The sequence below is a fragment of the Ursus maritimus genome, unplaced genomic scaffold (assembly GCF_017311325.1).
Source record: "Ursus maritimus isolate PB19 unplaced genomic scaffold, ASM1731132v1 scaffold_13, whole genome shotgun sequence".
Taxonomy (NCBI): Eukaryota; Metazoa; Chordata; class Mammalia; order Carnivora; family Ursidae; genus Ursus; species Ursus maritimus.
Window position 1 is genome coordinate 44,675,705 of NW_024423675.1, and position 24,907 is coordinate 44,700,611.

Here is a 24,907-nt window from a genome sequence, read left to right on the forward strand (position 1 = left end):
ACTGACTGATGGAGAGGAGAAGGTTCAGTGGACCACCAGGGTAAGCGACAAGCAAAAGGAACTGACCTTATGATTATAGGTGATAATCTGGGTGAGTTCACAAATGAGAAGGATTAACACAGACTCACACTTCAGAATGGAATTAACCTCACATATCATCAGATCCTTTTTTTAATAGGTAGATTGAAGCTGTAATGGTCCAGTTACTTGGCTCAGCTTACACAGTGGTTGGTAGGGGGGTTACTTTTTCAACCACTTATATTTTTCTGGAAAGGCTTTGTAGCAAGGCTAGGAGTTGATCTGGTCTCCAGATGTGTGACATTGGATAGGTGGAGAAGAAAACTTTTCAGACTTGTGTTTACGTTAACTGCAAGGTCAATGTGAGTCATATGGCTTCTGGAAAAATAATGAAACCTAATGAGAGAAGAGCAATCTCTGGCAGTAAATAGGAACTCACTGAGGAACCTTTGTGTTCCTCACATTGTGGCTAATGTGTCTGTGGGAGTAGGGGATGGCATAGGGTAACTGTCCTATGAAACAATCATTAGATTCTATTGTTTTTTAACTTCTTATTTTTTCTTCTTTTCAAAATATCTGGTAGCAGAGTGGTAAGGGCGCAGCTTCTGGAGCTAGAATGCCTGGTGACCTTGGGAAAGTTACCTAATTTATCTGTGCCTCGATTTTCTGATCTGTAAAATGTGAATAATGATGATGCATACCTCCTAGAGTTAGTGTGTCTTAAATGAGTTAATATGAAAGAAGTGCTTACAACAATGCAGAGCAGGGGGTTGGTGTTAGCTTTCATTTTTGTTGCAGTTATTAGAAAAGAATATGTGTAGCATAATAATAAAATGAATACCTCTAAACTCATTCAAATTATGAACCAAAATATTAGAAATACCTTTGCTTTAAGAGTTTCTTGTTCCTATCTCTTTTCTTCCTCCATAGCCCTGCCTTTTATACAACCTATAATGGTAATTTTCTTCAGTAGTAATGGAAGCGTGTGTATTTCATCGTTTATTTCTGATTCTTAAAAAAGGCTTCATCATATGTACTATTGTTGAATTGTAGTTTAAAAGAAAAATTCTGTAAATTCTGATTTATCAGTTGTCCAGCGAGGTATATTTAGGGTCCTAAGCATTAGCCATGATTCCACAGTCTACAGAAAACACCCCACCATATGCCAATAAATTTGTTACATCCTACTAGGCAGAATTCATATGATTCGGATATTCTAGAAGAGCTTTATAATTATTAAATGTTTAACCTATAGAGAATCCAGTTGGCTTTAGCCATTTAAAAACTATCTTGAGGAACTTGGTCATGTCCATAAGCATTAATTATAAAATTATCAAAAGCCTCATGTGTATATGAGCAGAGACTATCTGAGATGAGATGCCCATTCTTGGAAAAGCCTTGAGAGAAAAAGAGAGAAGGAAGGAGTAAAGATGTTATCTGGGACATACTGATGAAATTTACTTCTTAAAACCTCAGCTGTGAGAGTAGATCAAAGTAGTTTGCTACAGACTAGCCTAGAAAAAGACAATTCCTTGAACTTTTCAATTTGTTTTCTTTTAGACTTATTTTCATTGGTTTGTTTAGTGAATGTATTTTTGTTACCAGCAATATATAAAACTTGGTGGGATTAAAAGCAATACATTCAAAGGCGAGTGTTCATAATCTAAGAGGAGAGAGATAACGATGTATGTTGTCGCAGAAGTGGAGTTGGAAAAATTTAGGAGGAACCACATTGAGCTGGGTAGATCAGCATTTCAAGGAGGGGATACTATTTGAGTTGGAGTTTGAAAGGTGTCTGGAATTCGGACAATTATATTGGGAGGGCGGGCATTCTTGGTAGAGAAAAGCCCCATGGATGGGAAAGCATGGGCTGTACACTGGGATTACTGAAGGCGGGTGAGCCATGAGGCTGGAGGGGAGACTGGAGGAGATTCTCTAGGGCCTGGTCAGAAGAAGCAGGAAAGGGACTCTTCCAGAGCTGGGTGTTAGACGTTGAAGGTGCGGGGGAAGAAGGAAGGGTTTTGCAGGATGCTCTGGAATCATCAGGACCGAGTTAGAGGCACTGGTGGACCAGCTTATTGTATGAGCCTAAGCGAGAAGTCCTGGGGATATGCATCAGATTGGTGGCAATAGGAAGGGTCCTGTGCAACTCTGTGCAGACAGGTGCACCCACCTGCACCGAGCTGATCTGCAGGGAGAGAAGCAGGAGCAGCGGTGCCTGGCAGCGGACCAGATGGTAAGTAGGCATGGGAAGGAAAACCCAAGGTGATTACAGGACGAGGAGCCAGAGTTTCTGACTGAATGGTGGATTTTAAGGGGCCAATTTAAGAGAGAGAGAGAGTGAGTTCACATTGTCAGATATGAAAGAATTGGAATATCTTTAAAGGATAATTTAAAGAAATACAAGTAGCTTAGCACTTGAGGCTTTCCAAAATGGAAGAAAGTTAACTGTAAATCCCGTAAGCATGACTGATTTTTGTGTATGTTTCTGATCATATCTATTTATATGTTCACAGTTATATTATAGGATTTTATTTCTTTTCACTTTAGATTATAAACATTTCCCACGTGGCTATATTTATTCCTTCTAGTATAATTTTAATGGTTGTATAATTAGGAATTTTAGAGGTGGGGGAAGTGTTAGCTGTTTACCGTATTAGAGACTTACTGCGGTTGACGTGATTTTCATGGAATTGTGTATATTCATTGGTGATGTTGAGAAGTTGAACCTTAGGGATCGAAACTTGGAACAAATGTTGGCTCCAATAATAGATCTGTGAGGCTCTCGTTAGAGGGAAGATTTGCGAGAGCTTGCCAAGGGAGAGAGTTTGGAGGGAAGAATAAGAATGGTTTATTTATTTGTTCAAGGTGAATTAGCCAAGTTCATTATAATTTAATATTTACAAAAAAATTTTTTACAGATATCATTGGTACAGTATTTCCTAGAATTAGGTGTGAAAGGCATATTGATAAATATGAATGACTATCAGACTTACTACTAGTGGCAACAAATCACGGCCAGAAAGGACACGACCATATGCCAGTGAATAATTAGAAATGTTTTCCAAACTGGGTACTCAGGATCACTAGCAAAATACTCTATGGACTAAAAAAAATCTCTCAGAGTAGCCATTTGCCAGAATGTGGGCACACTGAACCAGAAAGTGATTTCTCAAATTATCTGTCACCTCAGCCTACGATAAGTCAGTTTAAGTCCTAAGGGGTAGAGGCTTCATGTGATACAATAATTTCATTTATTTTCTTTGAATCAAAGTAAAGATTGGGGTTATAGCTCAACTACCTCTTGTTACCTTCAGCCTGGGATCTCTGAAGCATAGTGAAGGATCAACGGGTCATCCCAGATGCCCTCTGAAAGTCCTGGATTCTAGCTCCGAGGCTTTTGGAAACAGAGTAATGCTGTAGGGGTTCTCCGCTATATTCACAGGGCGTGTGGGGGGGTGTAAGTGATCTAAAATGGTGGTTCTCAACTGGGGACAAGTTTGTTCCCCAGAGAACATTTGGCGATGTCTGGAGACATTTTCGGTTGTCACAATTGGAACTGCCACTGTCTCCTGGGGAGGAGAGGCCAGGGATGCTACGTCCTACAATGCTAAACATCTTATGAAGCACAGGACTGCGCCCCACAAAATTATTTGACCCAAAATGTCCATAGTATTGGGGTTGAGAAACTTGGATCAAAATAAGAAAAAAAAGTGCTTATTTTGGGCCACCACATTTTAAATTTAGATAAGAAAATGTGCCCTGACGTTCTGTATGTAGTTTGTGACTACCCCCATCCCACTCTGAAGATAACAAGTTCTGCCGTTCTGCCGTCTCCAGAAGACGGAGTCTGCTTTGTTGCTCGTGTGTGGACACTGAGGGAGTCCGTTTCTAGTTCATGGCCAAGGTATACCGTCAGCAGTCCACACCCTGTAAGGCTGCATGGGCAGAGGTGGGGCATGCCCTGAACTGAATGGAAAGACATTTGGTGGCTCAGAATTCCCATGCTCAATGCTAAAGTTCCCATCCTTGTTTTTGCCGTATTTGACGGAGCTAAAAAAAAAAAAAAAAAAAAAACCACCAACGGGAATGTTTCTAAAGAGAAGGAATTATGCAATCACTTTTAGTTTTATGAAGCTTCATGCCAAGATAGAGGAAAGTCCAGAAGGAAATGTGCATTAAGGAACAAAGTTAGATTTTCAGCCAGAACCAGAGCTGGGGTTTGAAATGCACTTGGCATTAGGAGTCTGAAGACAGTCTGCTCCTCTCCATGCACCAGGAAAGGCAAGGCCTTCTGTGGGCTGTACTCAAGGTTTTAGTTACTCTTTTGAGCTCTAGTGGATTGTGTTTGGTTTGATTTATAAATAACATCTGGTATTTGGCAAAATGAAACTACAGTCACCTCAAGATGCACTCATATGTAAATTAAGATGATTTTAAGAGTTGAAGAAAGAGGAACAGAAGAACTCCTTATTCATTCAATATGCCCCTGTGTCCTCAGTGTGCCTTGACTCCCCCGAACCAGCTCACTTTTTGAGGGAACCTGTGTCATCTTCCCTAGGATTAATTTATTGTGTGTGTTACAGCGTGTTACTTTAAAGATCCATGAAAAGACGAAAGCAGCATTACAGCTAGTATGTTATGAGTTAGACCCTGAGAGCCTTTCCCAGTGTGTTTTCCCAGGTTCAGTACTATATGCCCAACACCAGCACTAGATCGGAATCCTAGTAACCACCCATAAATATTTGTTGAATACTTGAATGGGAGCCTGAGTAACAACGCAGCACACAGACGTAAAGCAGGCATGCGGTCGCTCTCCATTAAGGTCACGAATCACTTCTTCACTCCAGTATTTGCAGAAATGGTCCTGGGGAGGACTCATTCTGAATCCTAAACCTTAGGCAAGTTACTATTTACTGTGTTGAGTGTAAAAGGTAGGTTCTTGGTGGAGCATAGTGGGAGATCTCAGGGAGGATGTTCCAGGTGCCCTCTGGTTAGTAGAGATGATTTTCTCCCTGTCCAGAGTGAGGTCCTGCCAGGTGGCTGGACATCCTCAAAGGAGGCTTACAAAATTCTGGTCACCCTAACCAAGTCATCAGAAGCTCTAAGATTCTTATCTTACGTGGTTGCAAAATCTGCCATTAGCCAATCATATCAACCTGACCCTGGCATTCAGATGCCCAGGGTAGTTTTCTTCTGTATGGCTGGGCTTCCTGACACGTTGTCTACACATTTTACAACAACCAGGCACGAAGGTGCACAGTCTCACCGAGACTCTCTGAGAGTCATCACTCGTGTGGACAGCGCATAGGAGGGGGTGAGCGTGGGCCAGGACCCCACACCTGCCGGGGCCTGGCAAGGTGAGCATCCAAAAGTCAGACTTCACTCCTAAGAATCTTATAAATCTAATGAGGCCTAGAGAGGGCACACGGGTTTAAGTGATATGTCTAAGCTGCTCCAAAGAAATGCTAGAGAATAGGCTGTTTGCACTTCCTGCCCATTCTGATGGTCACATCTGTAAGAGTAATATATTATGCATTTTAAACAAAGCATATCACTGTTCTCTGAAATGTATTACTGTATGAATACCTAAATATAAAGCTTTGTTAAAAATACGGGAACGGGGGCAATAGGAGAGCTATCACTGCCATCCACTAGAGTGCTGTTCTCTCCCTGCTGGTGGGGAGAAGAGCGGTGGGATGATACGAGGTTTCGCATATGGGTGACTGTTGCCTAGTGTGGGAAATACCTGCATCCCTTCACCAAGTGCACCCCAGTCAATTCATTGTCACTGGAATGACTAGGATCCGTCTTTACTTCCTCTACATCTCAAGTGTCTGCTTTTTTCACTTTGATTTACAGCTTGCCTCAGCACCTCTATTTTTAGTTGTGACTTATTGGCCTGACCAGCCTAAGACAGTACATGTAAAACACCTAACATTGGGCCGTTGAACTGACGTGCGGCAAGGTTCCAGCCCACGTCTCTAGCACCATCTCTAGCCTCTCCCTGCGCGTGGCCGTGCCTTTACTCATGACATTTCCTTTGCTTAGTGTGCCTTTCCCTGCCTGTTCTCTCCTGCATCAGTGCTTTGCCCGTAAGTCTTCTCATCTGCTAAGTCTCTGTCCTCCAAGTTACGATGTCTGCTAGGCTTCAAAATCGTCCTGGCCCTCATGACTGCAACGGCGTTGACCACCGCCGGCCCTGAGGTGCAGTGTGCCCGCGTTAGTTCTCCAGATGAGCTTTCTCGATGTCAAGGATGGTGCTTGCTTTGTATATCTGTGACTCCACCGCGGTTAGACTCTGAGTGAATAATGACTTGAACTGACGTGACGCTTGAAAGGGAGACCGTCAAGGAAGGAGAAAGTAGAGCCGCATCAGAATGACATGGACTTTGGGCAGTAGGAATCCGGGGCGGTGGTGAGTAGTAGGATGCAGATCCCAACCGATTTATGCTTTTGAACGTGGATAATCTGATGGATTTTTTTTTTTGAACTTAAAATGTACCTAATCATTTATGTTAGAATGGCCACGATGAGTTACATCAAGTGGAGACTAGTTTAACCTCTGTGAGAAGACAGCCCTGGATATGCACCGATGTACGCTATTGTTTTAAACCGTCATTTAGTGTATTCATTCCTCTGAATACCCTCATGGGGGGGGTGGGACTTCTACAGATAAGGGGATAGAGGACGTCATCACACAGCAGTTGGGCGCTGAATCACATGCCACGGTCGTGTGACTAAGACAGTAGTGTTTTAGCTCTGACATCACAGCACCTGCTCTGTCATGATACGGTCACACGGCCGGGTCTGCCTGATGGAGAAACCCCAAGCACGGCCATGAGAAGCCCTTGGCAGAGGAAGCCCTCATCCCGGGTATTCGTGGTCAGAAGAGCACACCTGTGATCTCACGCTCCTCATCATTATCTGTCCACATCTGTCCCCCTCTGTTCCTGATGTGACCACGTTTTCCAGACTCTTATCATTTGTGCCCAATTCTTAGAGCAAATCAGCTTCACTTTCTCCTTCCTGAAACAATCTTTTTTTATCCAAGTTTTTCCGTACATATTTTATTTTTAAAGGATTTTATTTATTTGAGAGAGCCTCCACAAGTTGGGGGCAGGCAGAGGGAGGGGGAGAAACGGACTCCCCACTGAGGGCAGAGCCCAAGGCAGGATTCAGTCCCAGGACCCTGAGATCATGACCTGAGCTGAAGTTAGACGCTTAACCGACTGAGCCACCCAGACGTCCCAAAGTTTCTATACATATTTTAAATTGAGGGGCTGCTTCTTTTTCACAGTAGCTATTTGATTATTGTTTTTTAATGGTTGGGATTTTTCTTAGTCTTTGCAATGGTTCTTCCCATTTCATGGAAGACTTTGTGCATCATCTTGTCGCTCATTTCCAGAGGCCGTGCCAGCAAGCTGGATTGCCAGACGCTGCCGGTCACTCAAGTTCCTGCTGTTCAGTGATGATGTAGTCAGTAGGCTTTAATGACCCTGTGAAGGGTGTATTTTTAATGGAATCGCCCTCAGGGTTTAGTTGCTCCTGTTTTCCTGGAGGCCCGTGTGCTCAGAATGTGAACCCGAACTTTCCGCCCTCTCCCGATGCAACGGAGGTCAGATGCTTCAAATTCATTTGCTGTCCCCTAAATTGCCTACACACAATCTTTGTTTTAACCCAGTGAATTAATGCTTGCTAGGCATTGGGCACATCAACCATTTCTACACTGCTTGTTTCTGATAAGTCACTTCTGTCTACCGAATCATCCTTGCTGGACACTGTGCTCTTTATATAGACTGTGTGAGTCATAGGGGCCCATGAGCACTGTCCTCCCTGTATTTACTTATTTATTTATTTTTATTTTATTATTTTTTAAATAATAATTTCTTTATTATGTTAGTCACCATACAGAACATAGTTTTTGATGTAGTGTTCCATGATTCATTATTTGCATATAACACCCAGTGCACCGTGCAATATGTGCCCTTCTTAATACCCATCACTGGCCTATCCCAGTCCTCCATCCCCCCCCCCGAAGCCCTCAGTTTGTTTCCCAGAGTCCACAGTCTCTCATGGTTCATTCCCCCTTCTGTTTACCCCCCCTTAATTCTTCCCTTCCTTCTCCTACCAATCTCCCTGTCCTCCCTGTGTTTAAAACCTGCTATGCTCCCAACACAAGAAACTTGACCTGAGCTTAAGAAGCTAGCTTCCCTTTGATTATTTTTGGTTGTTCTTAGTTTCTGCAAATAGCTCCATGAGTCTTTGGATATTGGTGGCCAGACATTAGGTGTGGAGAGCCTGTTTTCAAAGATCATTTGAACTCTATCAGCATTGGCTGGGTGCAGGGATCCTCAGCTGGGACTGTTGCTGGGAGACCTAATTCTACATTTACTGGCTTCCCTGTGACAGAGGGTGTCGACCCTCCTCTGTTCCCCAGAAAACCTTGATTGCCAGCCACCAACTCAATGCCCTTGATGAAGATGTCCGCATTTGGTACTGCTCCTACTTCCTCCAGCCCCTTCTGCCAGGAAGGCTCTCTTGTTCACAGAAAACTGGTTTGGTTTTTGAAAACTTCTTTCCAGATCTACTCTTGTGCGCCTTGTATGAATGTACAGAGTAATGGAAGGCAGAAAGCCTTCCATTACCAGTCTTATAAGTAACGTTAATAATTAACTAGTTTAGACAAACATTTGCCATTATTTTCATATTGTGAAGTATTGCCAGTTGCCAGACTTTATTATAAATACTTAAAAAACCAAGAGCCCAGATGGGGTTTGTAGACCACCATCTCCGTAGACCACCATCTCCACCAATCTCTTGTAACCTCCCAGCTCCCTGCAAGGAATCATGGTGGGGGGGAAATTCAAGAAAGGGAAGCTGTCTAAAGTAGCAAAAACTCAAAGTAAGAAAGCACCATGTGAGAAAGCCTTGAGGGTCTTTCAGATGCCCAGTGGATGTAATAGTCTAATAGGAAGATTATAAGTAAGTAAATAAGTCTGTTGTTTATGAGACTGGCGCGTGCTCTGAAATCGTGAAACAAAGGGATGTGACAAGCCAGGTAGAGAGGGTGGTTGTCAGAGAAGACCACATTCCTCTCTGAGAGGGTTACCTTTAAGTTGAGACCTAAAAGAAGCCAATCAAATGAGCCACGTGAGGAACAAATGCAGGAGGGTTTCAGGCAAAGGTACCACCAAGTACAGAGGCATTAGAAGACATGGCCTCCCCCCAAGTCCAGTTAGGTCCTGGTGACACTGCTGTCTCTCCTCAGCTTTCATCACTTCTTGTTGACAAAGCCCCAACCCCCAAAGATAGTCATTAAACAAAAGAAAGCCTTTTCCCATAAGGACTTAGGGCAGCTGTTCCCACAATCTCTGTCAGCCTGCTTGGCGTGACCGATTTTTATCTGGAGTTGACTCTTGGGTGTCAGGCACCTTTAAAGATCAAAAGACTGAGGAACAGACCCGCAATGAACTTATCTCAGCTTGTGACTAAAATTGGCAAAAATCCCCTTTTCCTTCTTTAATCACATACATATTTGCTCTCTCCAAAGGAGCAGCTGTTCCTAGGGTGGCCTGGCCGGTAACAGAGGCTGAGGGATTAGGAGAGATTCCTCGTCCCATCTGGCAATTAGACTTTTGCTGTGCTTGTGCGTATCTTGAATTAGGTAAATTTGCTAGGCTTCAGCATTTTCATGAGTTGGGCAGAACCAGATGAGAAACCTCCTCAGGCAGCCCCCACTGACAGGCCAAGCTGCCGGCGGGACTCGGGTGTTGGGTTTGAGATCAAGGAGCAGACACCAGCACTGTTACATCTCAGACTAACAGGGAGAAGAGTCGCGGTGTCAGAAGTCAAAGCTCCGGGACAGGGAGAGTCTCGCCTCTTATCTACAAAATTAGAAACAATTTTAAAAATGCCTCTACAAGTACAAAGTGAAATTTTTCGTGGCCATTAAAGATCTTGCAAATGTCACCAACTCATTGTCTGTCTTGGAGTATAAGGGTCACCTGAGACGAATAAATAAGTAAACGCTGGGCAGCATCTTGGGGGAAGTAATAGGAGGGAAGAGGTAGGTGCCTATTCAAGAATTTCTAATCCCTTGGGGATTTGGGTAGGGGACAGGAACAGAAAGAACCAATGACGCCTGGGTCTAGGAAGAGGACCGGACAGGTGGCACGGTGGTTCAAGGCATGGAGTCAGATATCTTGAGCTCAAATCTCAGCTGTACAGCTTGTTAGTTGTGTGGCCTCAGGTGGCTTCTTTAATCTTTCTGAGCACCAGTTTCCTTATCAGGGAAATAAGGACAATAATCATTACATTTATTACAAGTATCAACCCAAATAATTCACAAAGCGTGTGTAGCACTGAGCCTGTTATCATCGGACGGACCTCCTAGAGCTGCTGAAGAATGCTCCTTCTGGCCAGTTTTGCAGTGGCCCTTCCCTGGGGAGGGGGGTAGCTCTCTGTACTCATTACAGTATTAGTCTCTGTTTTATTGCACAAAGTGTGGCCACTCATTAGAGAGCAGTGAATAGCATGGGAAGAAACGTTAGATAAAGCAAAGAGCAGGGGTGCCTGGGTGGCTCAGTTGGTTAGGCGTCTACCTTCCACTGGGGTCACGATCCCAGACTCTGCATCGGGCTCCCTGCTCTGCGAGGAGCCTGCTTCCTCCTCTCCCTCTGCCTGCCACTCCTCCTGCTTGTGCTCACTCTCTTTGTCAGATAAATAAATAAAATCTTTAAAAAAATAGAGCAAAGAGCGAAGGAGTCATAAAGACAGAGCTGCACAAATGATATGCGAAACCATATTTCTGTTTATTTCTAAATTTTTAACCCCTTCTGTCTCCCTTCCTCCATCATCTCCTGGTGGCTACAGGTTTTACTCTGCATAACCTATACCCCGACATTTGACCTGAACGGGAGTGCAGTGCTGAAGATCGCAGAGGTGAGTGCCAACTCCTCCCCAGCGCGCATGTGCTCTGCCCCTTTGCTGCCTGCTCACGGCTGCCTCCCCCCGCCCCGGGCTGGGGGGAGTCCCGGGTGGAGCTGAGGCCCAGCGGTGGGGTGAGTCCTTCTCTGATCATTAGCCTGGGGAGTGTCCATTAAGGATTTGATCTGTAGGAAGCAGGCTGTGGGCTCCATCATCCCCGGTCATAATGCTCTGCATGCTTTGGTTTCCTTCATTTAAGGTTTTAAAATGGAAATAACAGTACTGGTTCTCCCAAAGCTACTACACCTAGGTACTCTGCCTCGTTTTGCTTTCTGAGTCTGTTTTTCTTAAGAATCATTGAAAAGCATTTGATTTTAAAAAGTGGTTTTTAAGAAACCAGGTATGTGAGTGAGAGAGATGTTTACTGATGAAAGTCCCGGCCCGTCTCCCAAAGCCCGACGAGCACATTTTGCAGCTATCGCTGGAAAGCCTTCTCTTTCCCATCTGTGTTGCAGGCTAGGAAACTGCACCTTCCAGCACTCCCAAGAGTATGTCCAACAGAATTCTTGGCTTCTCCAGTGCCTGGCAGATGCCTCTGGCTTTTGGAAGCGTCAGCATTCCAAAGCTATACTTTAATACGCTTAGAATCATTTTCCTTCCATTTCTTGAAAAGAGTATCTTCAGGATTCATGTGTTGTGACAGGAGTACATGTGCAGACCTCAGAGAGGCAATGATATTCTGAATTCTGAAATTAGGAAGAAAAAGAAAGCTTACCTGTCAGAGCTCATGGCTATGTTTTTTTACAGTAATGATCACCATTTCTTGAGTATACCAGGTAGATACTTAGCATCTTGGACGTGTTTTCTTTTCTTCATTTTCTCATTGTTGAGATATAATAGACAAACAAAAATTCTATATATTTTAAGTCTACAACTCGATGTTTTGATATACATACACATTGTGAAGTAACTGCCACAATGAAACGGATTAAAATATCCATCAACTCACATAGTTCGCCTTATCATGAGTAGTATTTCTGTTGGCCTCTGCACGTGCCTTTTATGGAATTGTGTGGCATTAAAGAGTGAAGATTAAGAGAAAATTATTTTTGAGCACATTGAACATTTTTATATGTCTATCAAAAGAACAAGAAGCAATTAGCTGACCTCTATCTACAATATAAATTCCCAAAGGTGTATTTATATAGGTAGAAAGACCAATTTTCTTTAACCTATTTATGTTTTACTCCATATACGTAAAGAAATAGAATGTCTATCAGTAATTTTTTTCAATCGATTTTTAAGGGACACCTGTGAGTGTTCTTATTATTTGCAGGTTCCCTTTTTTGTTGCGTGTGTGATGAGAACACTCAACACGAAATCTACCTGAACACGTTTCTAAGTGTCCAATGCGGTATGGTTACCGACAGGCGCGATGTTGTTCTGCAGATGTCTAGAACTTACTCATTTTGTGTAACTGAAACTTTAGACCCACTGAAGAGTAACTCCCTAATCCTCCCTCCCCTCAGCCCCCCGCAATTACCAGCCTACTCTCTGGATGAATTGGACTATCTTAGGTACCCCATGTCAGTTTGCTTTTAAAGTGACAAACGTAGTTTCTGATTAGAGCAAGAAAAGATACTGGCATCTCAGTGGCCTGTTAGCCCTTTGCCATGTGAAGGGCGGGAAGGGAAATGCTGTTCCTGCCTAGTGTCCACCCCCCCCTCGCTGATGGAGCTTGGGGAGGGGGCACAGGTTGTCGCAGGACCTTCAAGTGGGGAGGAGGGCTACCAGGGGTTCCCAAGCTGCTTCCAGAGGAGGAGGAGGACAGGAACCAGTTTTTGAATCAGAATCTGAAAGATTCAAGATGTCACGCCTGACCAGTGGACACACACCGCCATGAACTACCCAAGTGAAGGCTGTTTACAGAGGGTATCTAGAAACCAGAGTAGAGACTCAACAGGCCTTTCCAGATAGAATAAAATATCAAAACACAGCAGTCTCTGCCAAAACCTATAAAGGAAAAACAAAGCTTTTTTTGTTTTTTTGGAAAAAAAAAAAAAAAAAAACTCAGTCCCGAAGCCATACAGAGATAAAGGCATTCCAGCTTCGCCTCGGGAGAAGCCGGGCTCTGGAGGAGCACTGTTTGGATGTAACTCCCCACTCTGCCACCTCCCACCCACCTGCGGTGCTGCCTTGGCTGCCTCCCTGCCTGTTAGCAGTGTGGCTGTGCCACTCTCCAAGGGAGAGAGAAGCCACGTCGGACGCTGTTGGTGCAGCTCCGGCCTCGCAGTAAGTTCACGCTGCTGCCGTGGGGACTGCAGGTTGATGATGTGTCCACGTTCGACTGGACAAGGCTGATCTGGCCGGAACCCTGAAAGGATGTGGCATCGATTGGGCCGGCTCCCTGTGACAACAGTAACTAGTCCACTGGCTCTCCGTGTCCCGCTCTGGTCTCTGCGATCCCGTAGTTGGGGACGAGTCCCTAGCACGACAGCAGCGTGAAGTTGGTGAAGCCGGGGTCCGACCATCACGGAAATGTGTGTTGCTCCCCGTGCTGGCGTGGACGTTCGAGTTCATGGTACAGGCTTGAGACTGCATTCCCTCGAGCTGGGAAGGACTTGGTGAAGAGCCTGAAAATAAACCTGCCATCCTCTATCGGCGGTGGGGGTCTTCCGTTAGTGTGCAGGCCCCCAGAGGATGTTCTCGGCTCTGCGTCCCCTGCAGACCCACAGGCAGGCCCTTCCACCACCCTGTTCACAGCGGGACATGGTTAGGCTGCCAGGTGTCCCATGCCTGCCTCGATCCGCCACTCTGCTCTGATCACTGGACAGAGCGGGGCTATGGAGACAGCTTTGTCACAGCCGTGAGAGTCACTGTTTCAAAGTGCTTTTGACAAATGGCAGCGTGCAGAATTGCTCCTCTGTGCTAGTATAGACCTGGCATGGATCTCAGCTTCAAGGGAGTCAGAATCCCGCTCTTGTGTCTGGCCGGTCCACGGGAAGGGCATTTCTGCAGGAAGCCAGTCTGCTGAGAGAGGCAGAGGGATCCCCCAGCGTGACGAGCCCACAGAAGCCGGGGCCAGAGCTTCAGTCTCTCGAGCTGCCCTGATCACAGAGCCAACAGCAGACACACCCTGGAGAGTATTCCTCCTGCTGTGAAGAACAGTGGACATTCATCCATCAGGCCTGGCTACCACCCGGCATATTTCTACTAGACAGCTGGGTTAGTTCTGGGTCCTCTGTGGCCACTCTCTCGCAGAGCTGGTAATTCTGGGGAGGCACGAAAACATATCATGTCGCTGGTTATGGCGAGAGACGAGTCCATAAGCTCAAAGGCAGTGTTCTATAGCTGTCCCTAATGTTCATTTAGCACTTAGGCTGGGCCAGCTGCGGTTTAAAAGCTTTACCTATAGCAAACATACAATCCACACAGCAGTACTGTGAAGCAGGAAATATTATTATCCATCTTTGACAGCTAGAGAGAGGTCAGACAGCTGGGCAGTGGCGGAACTGGGGTGTGAGACCAGCGGGTCTGACTGCGGTTCTGCTCTTCACCCCGTGTAGCACGCGTGGCCACCAGCTTGGTTGTGGAAGGCCCACCCCTTGGGGGCCCTTATGATGTCCTCTGTAAATGGTGGAACCCTCAAGGAGGCTACCCGCCCCTCCTTGATCCCAAACTGTGCTCAGGCATGAATACCGTGCAGACACAGTGTTGGAGTTAATCTAACCTTGCCTTTTCTCTTGAAAATATGTCTTTTGATTAAGTGAATAGTATGCATCAATTGACTAACAGTGAAAGATCGAAACAAGGGACAGGCTTACAAAAGGTTGCTTAGGTTCCTATATAAGGTTGGCTGTTTGCAGTAGTTGCTTGACTGAATTTTGACTTTTCCTCTTTACACTCCTGAAACTCCCCATTCTGCATGGGAGACTTACAGCCCCAAGCTCTGGAGGCCGTCCTTCTACATTGGTGGTTCTCATCAAAGGGCTGCACATTAGAACCACCTGGGAAGTGTTAGTAAAACTCAGATGCGTAAAGTTGCCCCAGAAATTCTCATTTGTTCGGTCCTGGGGAGACCTGCACATACACATTCTGTAAAATGTCCCCGGTGGTTCTTCTGTGGAAGTCAGGTTGAGAACAGCTGCTCTGACGGCGACTCTTCTCTCCCACCAGCCTTTCCTGTAAAACCTGAGTGCGGTCCACCGCCCAGATGGATCAGCAGCCCTGGGAGCTTGCTAGGAGCGCAGGACCTGAGGCCCCACCCCAGACTCATGAGTAAAAATCTGCTTTCTAGTTAGAGTCCCCTTGTGATTCAGGCGCCTACTCAAGTCTGGGAAGCAGTGCCACGTGTGAATATCAGTATAATCTCATTTTAAATGATCTAAAACCCAGGTGAGCGGTTTCTCCCCCCACCACGTATGGACTCCTACCAGCAGCAGCATCCCCTCGAAGGTGACCCCTCGATAAGTACAAGCTTTTGATTCTCCTGTCCCTCTCGTCCTTCATCTCCTGCCAGATCACCTCCACACTTTTCCCTTCCCATTTGTCAGTGCTTGATATATATCAAGTGTATTTCTTACGCTTTAACGGTCTAATCTGCTACAGAGCTGCCCCACTGTTCCTTCTGAAGGCATGTGTTTTCACCATAAGGCCCCTTTAAAAAGGGGGGAATGCTCCCGCCCAGCTCTGTCATTATGTAACCTGGCACAGGTTGAGCAGATCTGTTTATATGAAAAGCATTGCAACAATTTATAACCATAAGCATATGGATCCATAGTTACAAATACTAGATTATGAGATGAATCATATATAGATAATTTAAGAAAGAAAGATAGTAGAACCATCAGAAATCATTGTTTATATTAGCTCCACAAGAGAGGAATAAACGTTTTTCTTACTGGCCTATATAGTTCCTCAAATTTGCAAAATAGCTCAGAGCCTTTCAGTTCTCACCAGAGAAGTCACTTAAAAAATGATTTTGCATCAACAAAAAGAATTAACGATGTAAGAAAGTTATACTGCCACAAAAAATAATAGCATTCCATAGACTTAAGCACAGTGATTTTGCAGGTTCTCAGGTGCTTCTCACCTGCTCATTTAGCCTTTGAAAGTCTGCATCTCAGTTTTGAAAGCAGGACATCTCAACCTAAAACCACCGCTTAGCTCCTGGAAGCTATCTTAGTTGTATCTGAACTTTTCATAAAAATAAGTCTTTAACTTAATGGGAAAAAATGTTCTATTGTCCCTTCTGCTATAGCTTGGGAAACAATTTTTAAAAAACACCTTAAAATCAACCATTTGAAATTCCTGTGGAGATGTTGAGAAAGAATCCAGACGTTCTCTTCTTTTTTACCCTGATGCACAGTGACTTTTACTCAAGAACAGTGTTTACCCTGAAACCTGTTGATCAGGAAATGGGGATGTGTACTTAACTATGAAAAATGAGGCCATTTCCCCAAGGCACTGTTGAAATTATAAAGGGATCATTAAGCACTCAAAATGTAAATAAAGCCTTCATTTGTACGTCTAACTTTACCTTGTTTAATTAAACTGTAATAATGAAAGTTTTTCAGATCACAGTTTTTCATGATACAGGAGGAATAAGACATATCATCAAATTTAGAAATGGGTAATTCTGAAATATTATGTGTTTTCTGTTCAATTTCTGTTCAATTTCATGAATGATCAGAAATATAAACTCCCGATAGATACATAATCCTTTTCATCATTGGTTGAAAGCTAGAGCAAGATTCCTCTTAGTATGATGCCCGGATTAGCAGATCGGCTGTTCAGTTTTCCAAGGGTAGTTGCCTTAATATTGGAAAAGGCTGTGGAAGTAAAAATTGCCAAAGCTTTTGGGTAAAGGAAGAAGAGAAGGCATAGCCAGAAGCTCTGTGGAGTGAATTTGAAAATGGTTAATGTTGTTCCATTGGAAAGATTCAGGGTATATTCTCATGCCTGCTCAAGGTTCCTCTGTGGGATTTTTCAAAGTGAGAAAGCCTTGTTTATAAATGTGTATTTGCTGGTTTGATCTTATTGACTCATGGGAAACATCCAGTCTTTGATCCTGTCAAGTTCAAGCAAAGTCTGTCTAAAGACCATTCTTTTTTTTTTTTTCTTTTTCTTTAAGGTTCTTAGTTTCGGGGTCCTCCCTCTTTCACTCCATCTATCCATCCATCCCTCAATTGCAAAACACTGGTTAATAAGAATAACCAGTTAATAATGGTAGCTACTAGCCACTGAACCCCTCGGGTGTGTCAATTAGTTGTGTTTTTTTTGTACATCCTCCTCTCATCTTTACCCCAACCAAGACAGATAGAGAATCCCAAGAAAAGTGAAGGTAATTTGCTTCTCCAGTTTCTACAGCGAGACATTCAAATTGAGACTTTTTATATTTCAAATATGGGCTGTTAACCACTATGATATGTTGCTTCCTCGCTACAGTCAGTCTTAGAAAATGTTAGTAGGATCTTGCCGTAATCATACTGGCAACCCGCTGAAATTCTTAGGAGTCTTAGCCACCTTGGATGTTTACCACGGCACTTAGTTAAAAAATGGCTGTATGATGTTTTCGCACGTGAAGCAGAAGTATTGATGAATTTTACTTTTTTGGTGACCGTAGATTCAAGTGACTGTCGGGTATGTGCCACTTTCTGGGGTATCTTTATGTATCGATACTCAGTTTATCTTTTCCGAGCATTATGCTAGCATCGGGTGACCTGGTGTTTATATGTTTATAGTTTGTTTAGTGTCACTTGTTCCCCCGGGAGTTTAAAACCATTAAGGCTGAAGACCTGCTGCGAAAGATTCCGATCTAATGATTCTAGTTGTCAGTTTTTTTTTTTTTTTTAATTTGGCTGACTTCTAACTCCTGAATGTTCAATGATACTTTTTTTTTTTTAGTTTAATGTAGTAGCATCATTCCTGAGACATACAGCAAATACAATATTCTACAGTTAAGGAGCAGATTAGTCTGCAGATAAAATCCAGAAGAAAAGTACATACGTGACCCCGTCAGTTTTTCTTGGAAGCAACTTGTTTGCTATGTTCTCTCTGAAACTGGGAGGAGTAACCCCACCTCCTGGCAAGAAAACTGGTCAAGGGAGCCTGGACTGTTGTCTCAAATTGGCTGAGGCCACTGAAGTAAGGAAATCCTGTTCTAAGAAGCATCTCCACTTTACCTTCTGGAAACCCTTTCTTCCTTCTGGGCCTGTCTCTTTACTGACTCTGATTTGACTTCTTTGAAGTGTCTGGTTATTTGCTGCCGGATGGGCTTTGAGCAAACGAGTCCTTTTGCAAAGCCTTTCCACACTTCCTTGTAATGTCTGACGTACACAGCTCCGGAAGAACTTACTTGGAGTTAGAAGACCACAGAACAGTGCAGAGATCTGCTCTACCTCATTTTAGGCTAGTTCATAGGGCAGAGGCTTGAGTTCAGTAGACCTTCTGTAGACCAAGGTGCAGGAATTAAAGGTTTGAGGTGTCTTAAGCCATTTTAATATGCCAGCTTAAGGAAGAGGAAAGTCACAATCAGAGGTGTCCATGTATGCTTAAAAATTTCCAAAAGGAAAACCAGCAAATTTCCCCACCCAGCATAGTGGTCTGACTTACACACATATTTCTTAGGAAGAATAAAATAATTTCAGTTCACTCTGTGTGTCTGTGTGTCTGTGTGTGTGTGCGTGCACACACACACACAAACACACACATCAGCAGGAAGCATTTGCTGAGGTGCCTTCTGTCACATACTCACCTGACAGCTGTTCGCGTGGAAACAGCCTGGCCACTGAGTTGTCATCATGATTCAATGTAGAGTTTAGACTTGTAGCAATAGGCAAAATTGTCTGTGGTTCTAATGTGATCAACAAGCTTTCATAATCTTTCCTATATAAAAAGACATCTCTTCTGCTGTCTTGTAGCTTAGTCTTTGATCTTTCTATTTTTTATCACCATAAATTATTTTTCATCTCCATAAGAATTTCCCCATTGAAAACATACTACTAGCTCCTCTGTTTGTGGAACTTGTCAGTATCATGCGCTGGCTTAACAAAGCTGTGCCAGGAACCCCGCTCAGGTAGGAAAGAGAAGGCAAGCGCACAGTTCAAGACAAAGTGAAGGTCCTATGTATTTTGCAAAGCTAAACAGATTTCTTTTGTGGCGACTACTTTAAAATTTGTTATCACTTTGGCCAATGTTAAATATCTACTACATTCTATCATGTTGCTCCGTATTAAATAATAATGATTCGGCTCTGGGTTTAACCTCGTACTGTTATTTATCAGTCTTCTTACTTGGTGATACTGCTTACTTTTGTTGCCTATGTATGGCTTGTAGACTTGTGTTTTCTTGTTCTTTTTCCTTCTGCTTTTGGCGTTTGTTTTGCTTTATTAACTCTGTGGTTTTGCCCTCAGTTGTGTTTCGCATGCCATAAAGCTGGACGTCCACAAATGCATGAAATGGTTAAAAGGTCCATTACGAAACTCCTCACTGCCCTGTGTCTTCGTGCGTTCCCTGGCCACCAGGGGCCTGTGGCTTTTCACAAGGTATTTGACGTGGCCCTTTGAGCCTCTGGCAGACATCCAGGACTGGGGCTTTCCAGTGTCAACTCTGCAGTACGAAAGCAAAGGGCACGGGGAGGTAGGAGTGCCACTGGAAATACTACAAGAGGAAATTGATGGGCCTTTTCGCAGAAACTCAGCCTGCCTTTGGACTTAGCATTCTCTTAACTTCCCCGATTCGGTGTGCTCATTTTAGCACAATTCTAAGGTAGTGGCAGAAAAACATTTGCAAAGTGAAAAAGCATTGGCTTTGAATATAGTGGTCAGGCTTATCATGGAAACCCTTGTTCTAGGCCCTTTCTGGTTTACCAGATTTTTATGATTATAGAAAGTATGAGAACCTTTTTTTTTTTTTTTTTTTTTTTTTTAGAAAAAGTCAAGATAGCTGATAGAGCATTTCTTTCTGTGGACTTAAAGATAGTGATATTATCAGGTATATGGTCATTTTTATATTTTAGAAGGATACCCTTTTATCATAGTAAGTATTTACACATCTAACTTTAGCAGGATGAGCTTCTTATATTAACCTTTTTTTAAAAAAAAATTATTTAAGTAGACTCCACACCCAGCACAGAGCCCAACTTGGGGCTTGAACTCACCACCCGAGATCAAGACCTGAGCTGAGATCAATGGCCAGATGCTTAACCGACTGAGGCACCCAGGCACCCCAGATTAATTTTTTTTTACAAGCAGAGTAAACATGCAATGAGTCATCTCCAGTGGTGTACCCCTGGGATTAGCAACTAAACACTAGAAGTGGTGATGTTAAAACTCAAAAGAAATGCATTTGGTATTTAGGAAGGTCTTGCCCGTGTATTGTACCGTATGCATTAAATAAACTCCAGTTCCTCATCTGAGCTTTCTTTCATGGGTCAAAAGTGACCAATACAATTTTTGAAGGGAGGTTGTAGAGCCGGTATGGCTCTCCGTATTTAAAAAAATCATGCTTATATTGAGTATGGGTTCACCTCTCAAAATAGCTACTTTTTCATCTTTAATGCTTCTGCACCTTCAAAATCCCCCTTAAACTGATGTCAGAGCTCAGAGATCTTAAAGATCAACAGCTGTAAAGATTTCTGGGGAGAACGTGGGATTTAAAGAAAACTGTGAAATTTTGAGGCGTGAGTAGTCCTGCTGTGCCTAATGATACCACGAGCACTTGTTGCATCGAGGTGAAGCCCCTCACGCATTTGGGTGTATTTCCTGGCTTTCTGCATCATTTCATGACGTGCCACGCCAACGCCTTCCAGGATTAAGACACCTTTTTTCTGCGTATGGATAATTTGTGCCTTCACACACATTATAATCCATGATCACGGGAGAAAATGGATTTAAAACTGACATGCCCTTCAGTGGTAATTGGAAAAATAAATTGTTTTGGAATTTGCTTTTCCTTTTTAGCTAAAAATGAATTAATCTAAGCCAACTTCCAATTAAATTCATGAGTTTTTAAATGCTCGCTTGGACGATTAAGCATTCACTAGATAAATTTAACCTTTGGAAAATATTGACTTTTACATCATTAATTTTACCAAAAAGGTATGACAGTGAGGCCCGACAGAAAGTTCCAGCATAAGCAGTAGGGTTAACACTTAGTATCTCTTCCATCTCACTTCTCATCCTTCAAATTAAGTTTGTCATTGAGGTGAGAACACTTTATTTTTATTGTAGATAATTTCAGAGTTCTTCCTGGAAAAATAATTTCGGTACATTAAATCTCTTTCTTTTTGTGGGTCTAAATATACTTAGTAAACAGGAAAGGATGACCCATCTTCTAGACAGAAAACAGGTAAATTTAAAGCACACATTTATTGTTATGCCCATCCCTAGAGCTCCAGAAGAATTAGAGGCAATACAATCTGAAGAGTCAGGACATTAAGCATCATCATCATCATCATCAAATAGGGGATTTTTTTTTTTTCCAAATTGGGATTTCTCCATACTTCTAGCCATCAGGGAGTCTTCTCAGGTCCAAGTAGACATTCAGATTTGCATGACCTAAATAGGCCACAACTGGCATTATTATCTGTTTAGTAGACACACAACAGGGAAGAGAAGCAGGGCCCTGGCAGGCGTTTCTCTCTCACAGGAAGGAGTCCTTGCAGCAGTCCAGAGGCTAGTCTGTGGCTCTCAAATATCAGCCTCGGAGCAAGAAGATGAGAGCCGGCTCGATGGGTGCAGTCCCCTTGGCTTAGGAGCCCCCACGTTTCCACTATGAAGGAACCAGATTTCCATACCAACTCCATGAGCAGAGCTGGCCAAAGTCTCTCAGAGGACATGAGCAATGTCCCTCCCACCAGGTTTTTAAAGTCCATCCACAGTTTTCTCAATTCAGATGCAGTTTAGTCATTGAGAGATTTTCACCCTAAGCCATGCTTATTAACCCAGCTGATGCTCTGCTTTATCAGGTTTCCAGAAGAACAGAGATTAACTCGAGAGAGTTAATCCGAGATCAAACTTGTTTATAGTGCAGGAGAAAGGGATTCACTAACCCTTTCTCTATACTCGATAACTCAGGAGTGAGTAAATTCTGTTCCTGTTGGCCATGGAAGGAGCTTTTCCTGATTAATTTCCAGCCACCTGAGTTTGCTCTGGGTAGAATTATTTGGCATATCTAAAAATCACTAATTTTCATTCTCCAATGATACTCAGAATAGTAAATTCTGAGAGTGATAACCTTTAGGAAAGTGTTACTTGCCTATAGACTTAAAAACAAATTTTCAGAGATTTTAAATATTTATAGTACTCCTTGATAATTAGTCCTAAATCAGGCTGACTTTCTGTTTAAGAGGGATTTAATATCCTCTCTGTTTAATTCCAAACTTGGTAATGAACTGATTATCTACAGAGAGTGTATGTTGCTATCTTATCTCTTTACCAGGTGTGCATTGAGACATATGTATGTAGCTGTCACCAGCGTAGTATAAACACTGCTGTGCGGGCAACTCTCAGTCAAATGCTGAGTGACTTGACTTTACAGTTACGACAAAGGCAGGAGAACACGGTGAGCAGGCTTGCCGGCGTCTCTGTGTAACTGCATGCTGTGTGTCCCACATCCTAGATGCCCCTCCCCCACCTGCTGCCAGGCTGCTTCGTACTGGAACAGTAGGAGGGGCTGGCTTGGTTTATTTATATAGATTAAGCTCTTCATATGTTTGCCTGTTGAGACTTGTTTTTCCCTATGGTTCCTATCATTTTTTAGTTATCATTTTATAATTCACTTTTTTAAATCATTTTTTTAAAACTCAGATCGAAAACTTTTATAAAAAATGTTATGTTAATATACTAACAAATACCAGAAGTTCAAAATTAGGAAAAATTAATAGCAATTAATATTACATGCTTTGAGGTTTGGTGTCTGTTTCTCTTTGTTAAGTAAAAGATTGTGCTAAGAGGTCTTCCGTCACCTGCTGGGGACATCAGGGTAGTGTTCAATTTGCCTTCTCTCTGTCACCAAAGCCTGTTGGAGCTTATTGATCTAAACTTGAACAGATTGTCTAAAATTAAGCATTCCCGGGAAAAATGTAAGTGTAATTGGCTTCTTGTATATTTTATCTTTGGGGAATGTTAATGAAGAGATGATTCTTCTTTAAAATAGGTATGTGATTTTTTTTATCTGCATCTGAATAATTCAGATTAAAACTCTTTAAAAATCTGCGAGACAAATTTTGAAATGAACACTTTATTATTCTCTAGAATAGGAAATCGCCATGGCAGTGTGAAATATCTCAAATTAACTTTACAGAAATGAAGATCTCATGTTTAACTTAAATCATTTCTAATTCTTACCTTCAGTTATTTTCTAATTTTTAGAGTTGAGTGGAACCTTAGGGTTTTCCTAGTCAAATTCTTTTGTCCCTCATTTTACAGATGAGGAAGAGGAAGCCCAGAGAGGTGAAATTGAAATCTAAAATGAAAGAGCTTAGCAGTGAAAGAGCCAGAACTAAGCCCCTGGGCTTCTGCTACTGCGGCAGCCAGGGCTGAAAAAGCAACACTAATCTGAAAACGCAAATACTGATTTTTTTCCTAATGTTTGCTCTGTCCACAGCCCAAGTTTCTATTAAAAACTCGTTTTATCTTAAGATGGTATTACCTTAGGTTACCCTTTGTTAACAACAACTTCATTTAAACTAGGATTTTGAATAGGATAGCGTGGGAATAGTAGTTTAAGAGAAATACAAACTATAAATAGAAAACATGCTAAGGGGAAAAAAACACTTAAATATGTTAAAAACACATTTTAATAGAAATAAACCTAGGATGTTGAAAATCTTATATTAATGATACTCTCACAGTTCGTCCTTGCTCAATGGCAACATGATGAAATAATGTAATACTAATGGTGTCTTAATGTTTTAAGATGAAACATTTAAATGAAACTTTGTAGTTTCAAAGTGACTTCAGTTGTATCCTTTAATCTTACTTTTAAAATTTGGAGTAGGAGAGTATTAGGTTTCAAGTAGAATGACTCAGCCTTTTAGCCACGTTGCTCTTCTGTAAGAAGGGTAACAGGTGGACTAGAGAGGTCTGGATAAAACCAGAGTGTGCGACTCTTGATCATGGGGTTATGAGTTTGAGCCCCACGTTGGATGTAGAGATTGCTTAAAAATAAAATCTTAAAAAACAAAACAAAACAACTTAGAGGTTTATCTGCCTCTGCTCGTGGTATTATGTGTCTAATCAGCCTCTGGTCTTGCTCATCACTGACCACCTGGACTTACCCAACCTGAGGCAACATCCCAAATTAGGTGGAAAATTAGTGTTTCCTGTCATTTCCTTTCTATTACTCATGAAATCCCCAGAGATGTTTCCATGTCCCAGAAAAATAATTCTCAGGATGTTAATATTTGAAGCATATGGGATGTCTACTAGAGGGAGACATAAGTTTTGTCAGCTAAGAATGGTGATTTTTAAAAAGCTAATAAAGGGAAGTTGTCTATAGGATTGGTGAGGTTCATTCAAAGGAGACTGTGTGTTCTCCCACGGCACACCTAGCATTATCTGGGGAAGATGTGTAGCGTGTAGCATGACCCATCACAGGAAAGAATCATGGGCCACCTCACAATTAGAAGACTTAAATACAATGGAAAGAAAATAAATCTAGAATGCCAAAAACCTTAGCATGAAATGTACAGTTGATCCTTGAACAACACGGGTTTGAACTGCACGGGTCCACTAATATACATTTTCTTCATAAACATAGTACTGTATTTTTTCTTTTGATTTTCTTAACACTTTCTTTTTTCTATCTTACTTTACTATAAGAATATAGAATATATTACGTATAGCATACGAAGTATGTGTTAATTGACTTGTTTATGTTAGTGGTACTGTTTCTAGTCAACACTAGGCTCTTAGTAGTCCTGTTTTAGGGGAGTCAAAAGTGACGCACAGATTTT

The 24,907-nt window shown here is 42.6% G+C and overlaps 1 protein-coding gene across 1 annotated transcript in view; it reads left to right on the forward strand.

The window, feature by feature from the left end:
• The window catches only part of ARFGEF3 (ARFGEF family member 3), a 165,358-nt gene that overhangs the window by 52,564 nt on the left and 87,887 nt on the right, over positions 1-24,907 (forward strand). Inside the window, exons 5-6 of the mRNA XM_040627843.1 lie at positions 10,894-10,962; positions 22,390-22,512. Coding sequence (XP_040483777.1) covers positions 10,894-10,962; positions 22,390-22,512 — 192 coding nt within the window. The remainder of the gene's footprint in view (positions 1-10,893; positions 10,963-22,389; positions 22,513-24,907) is intronic.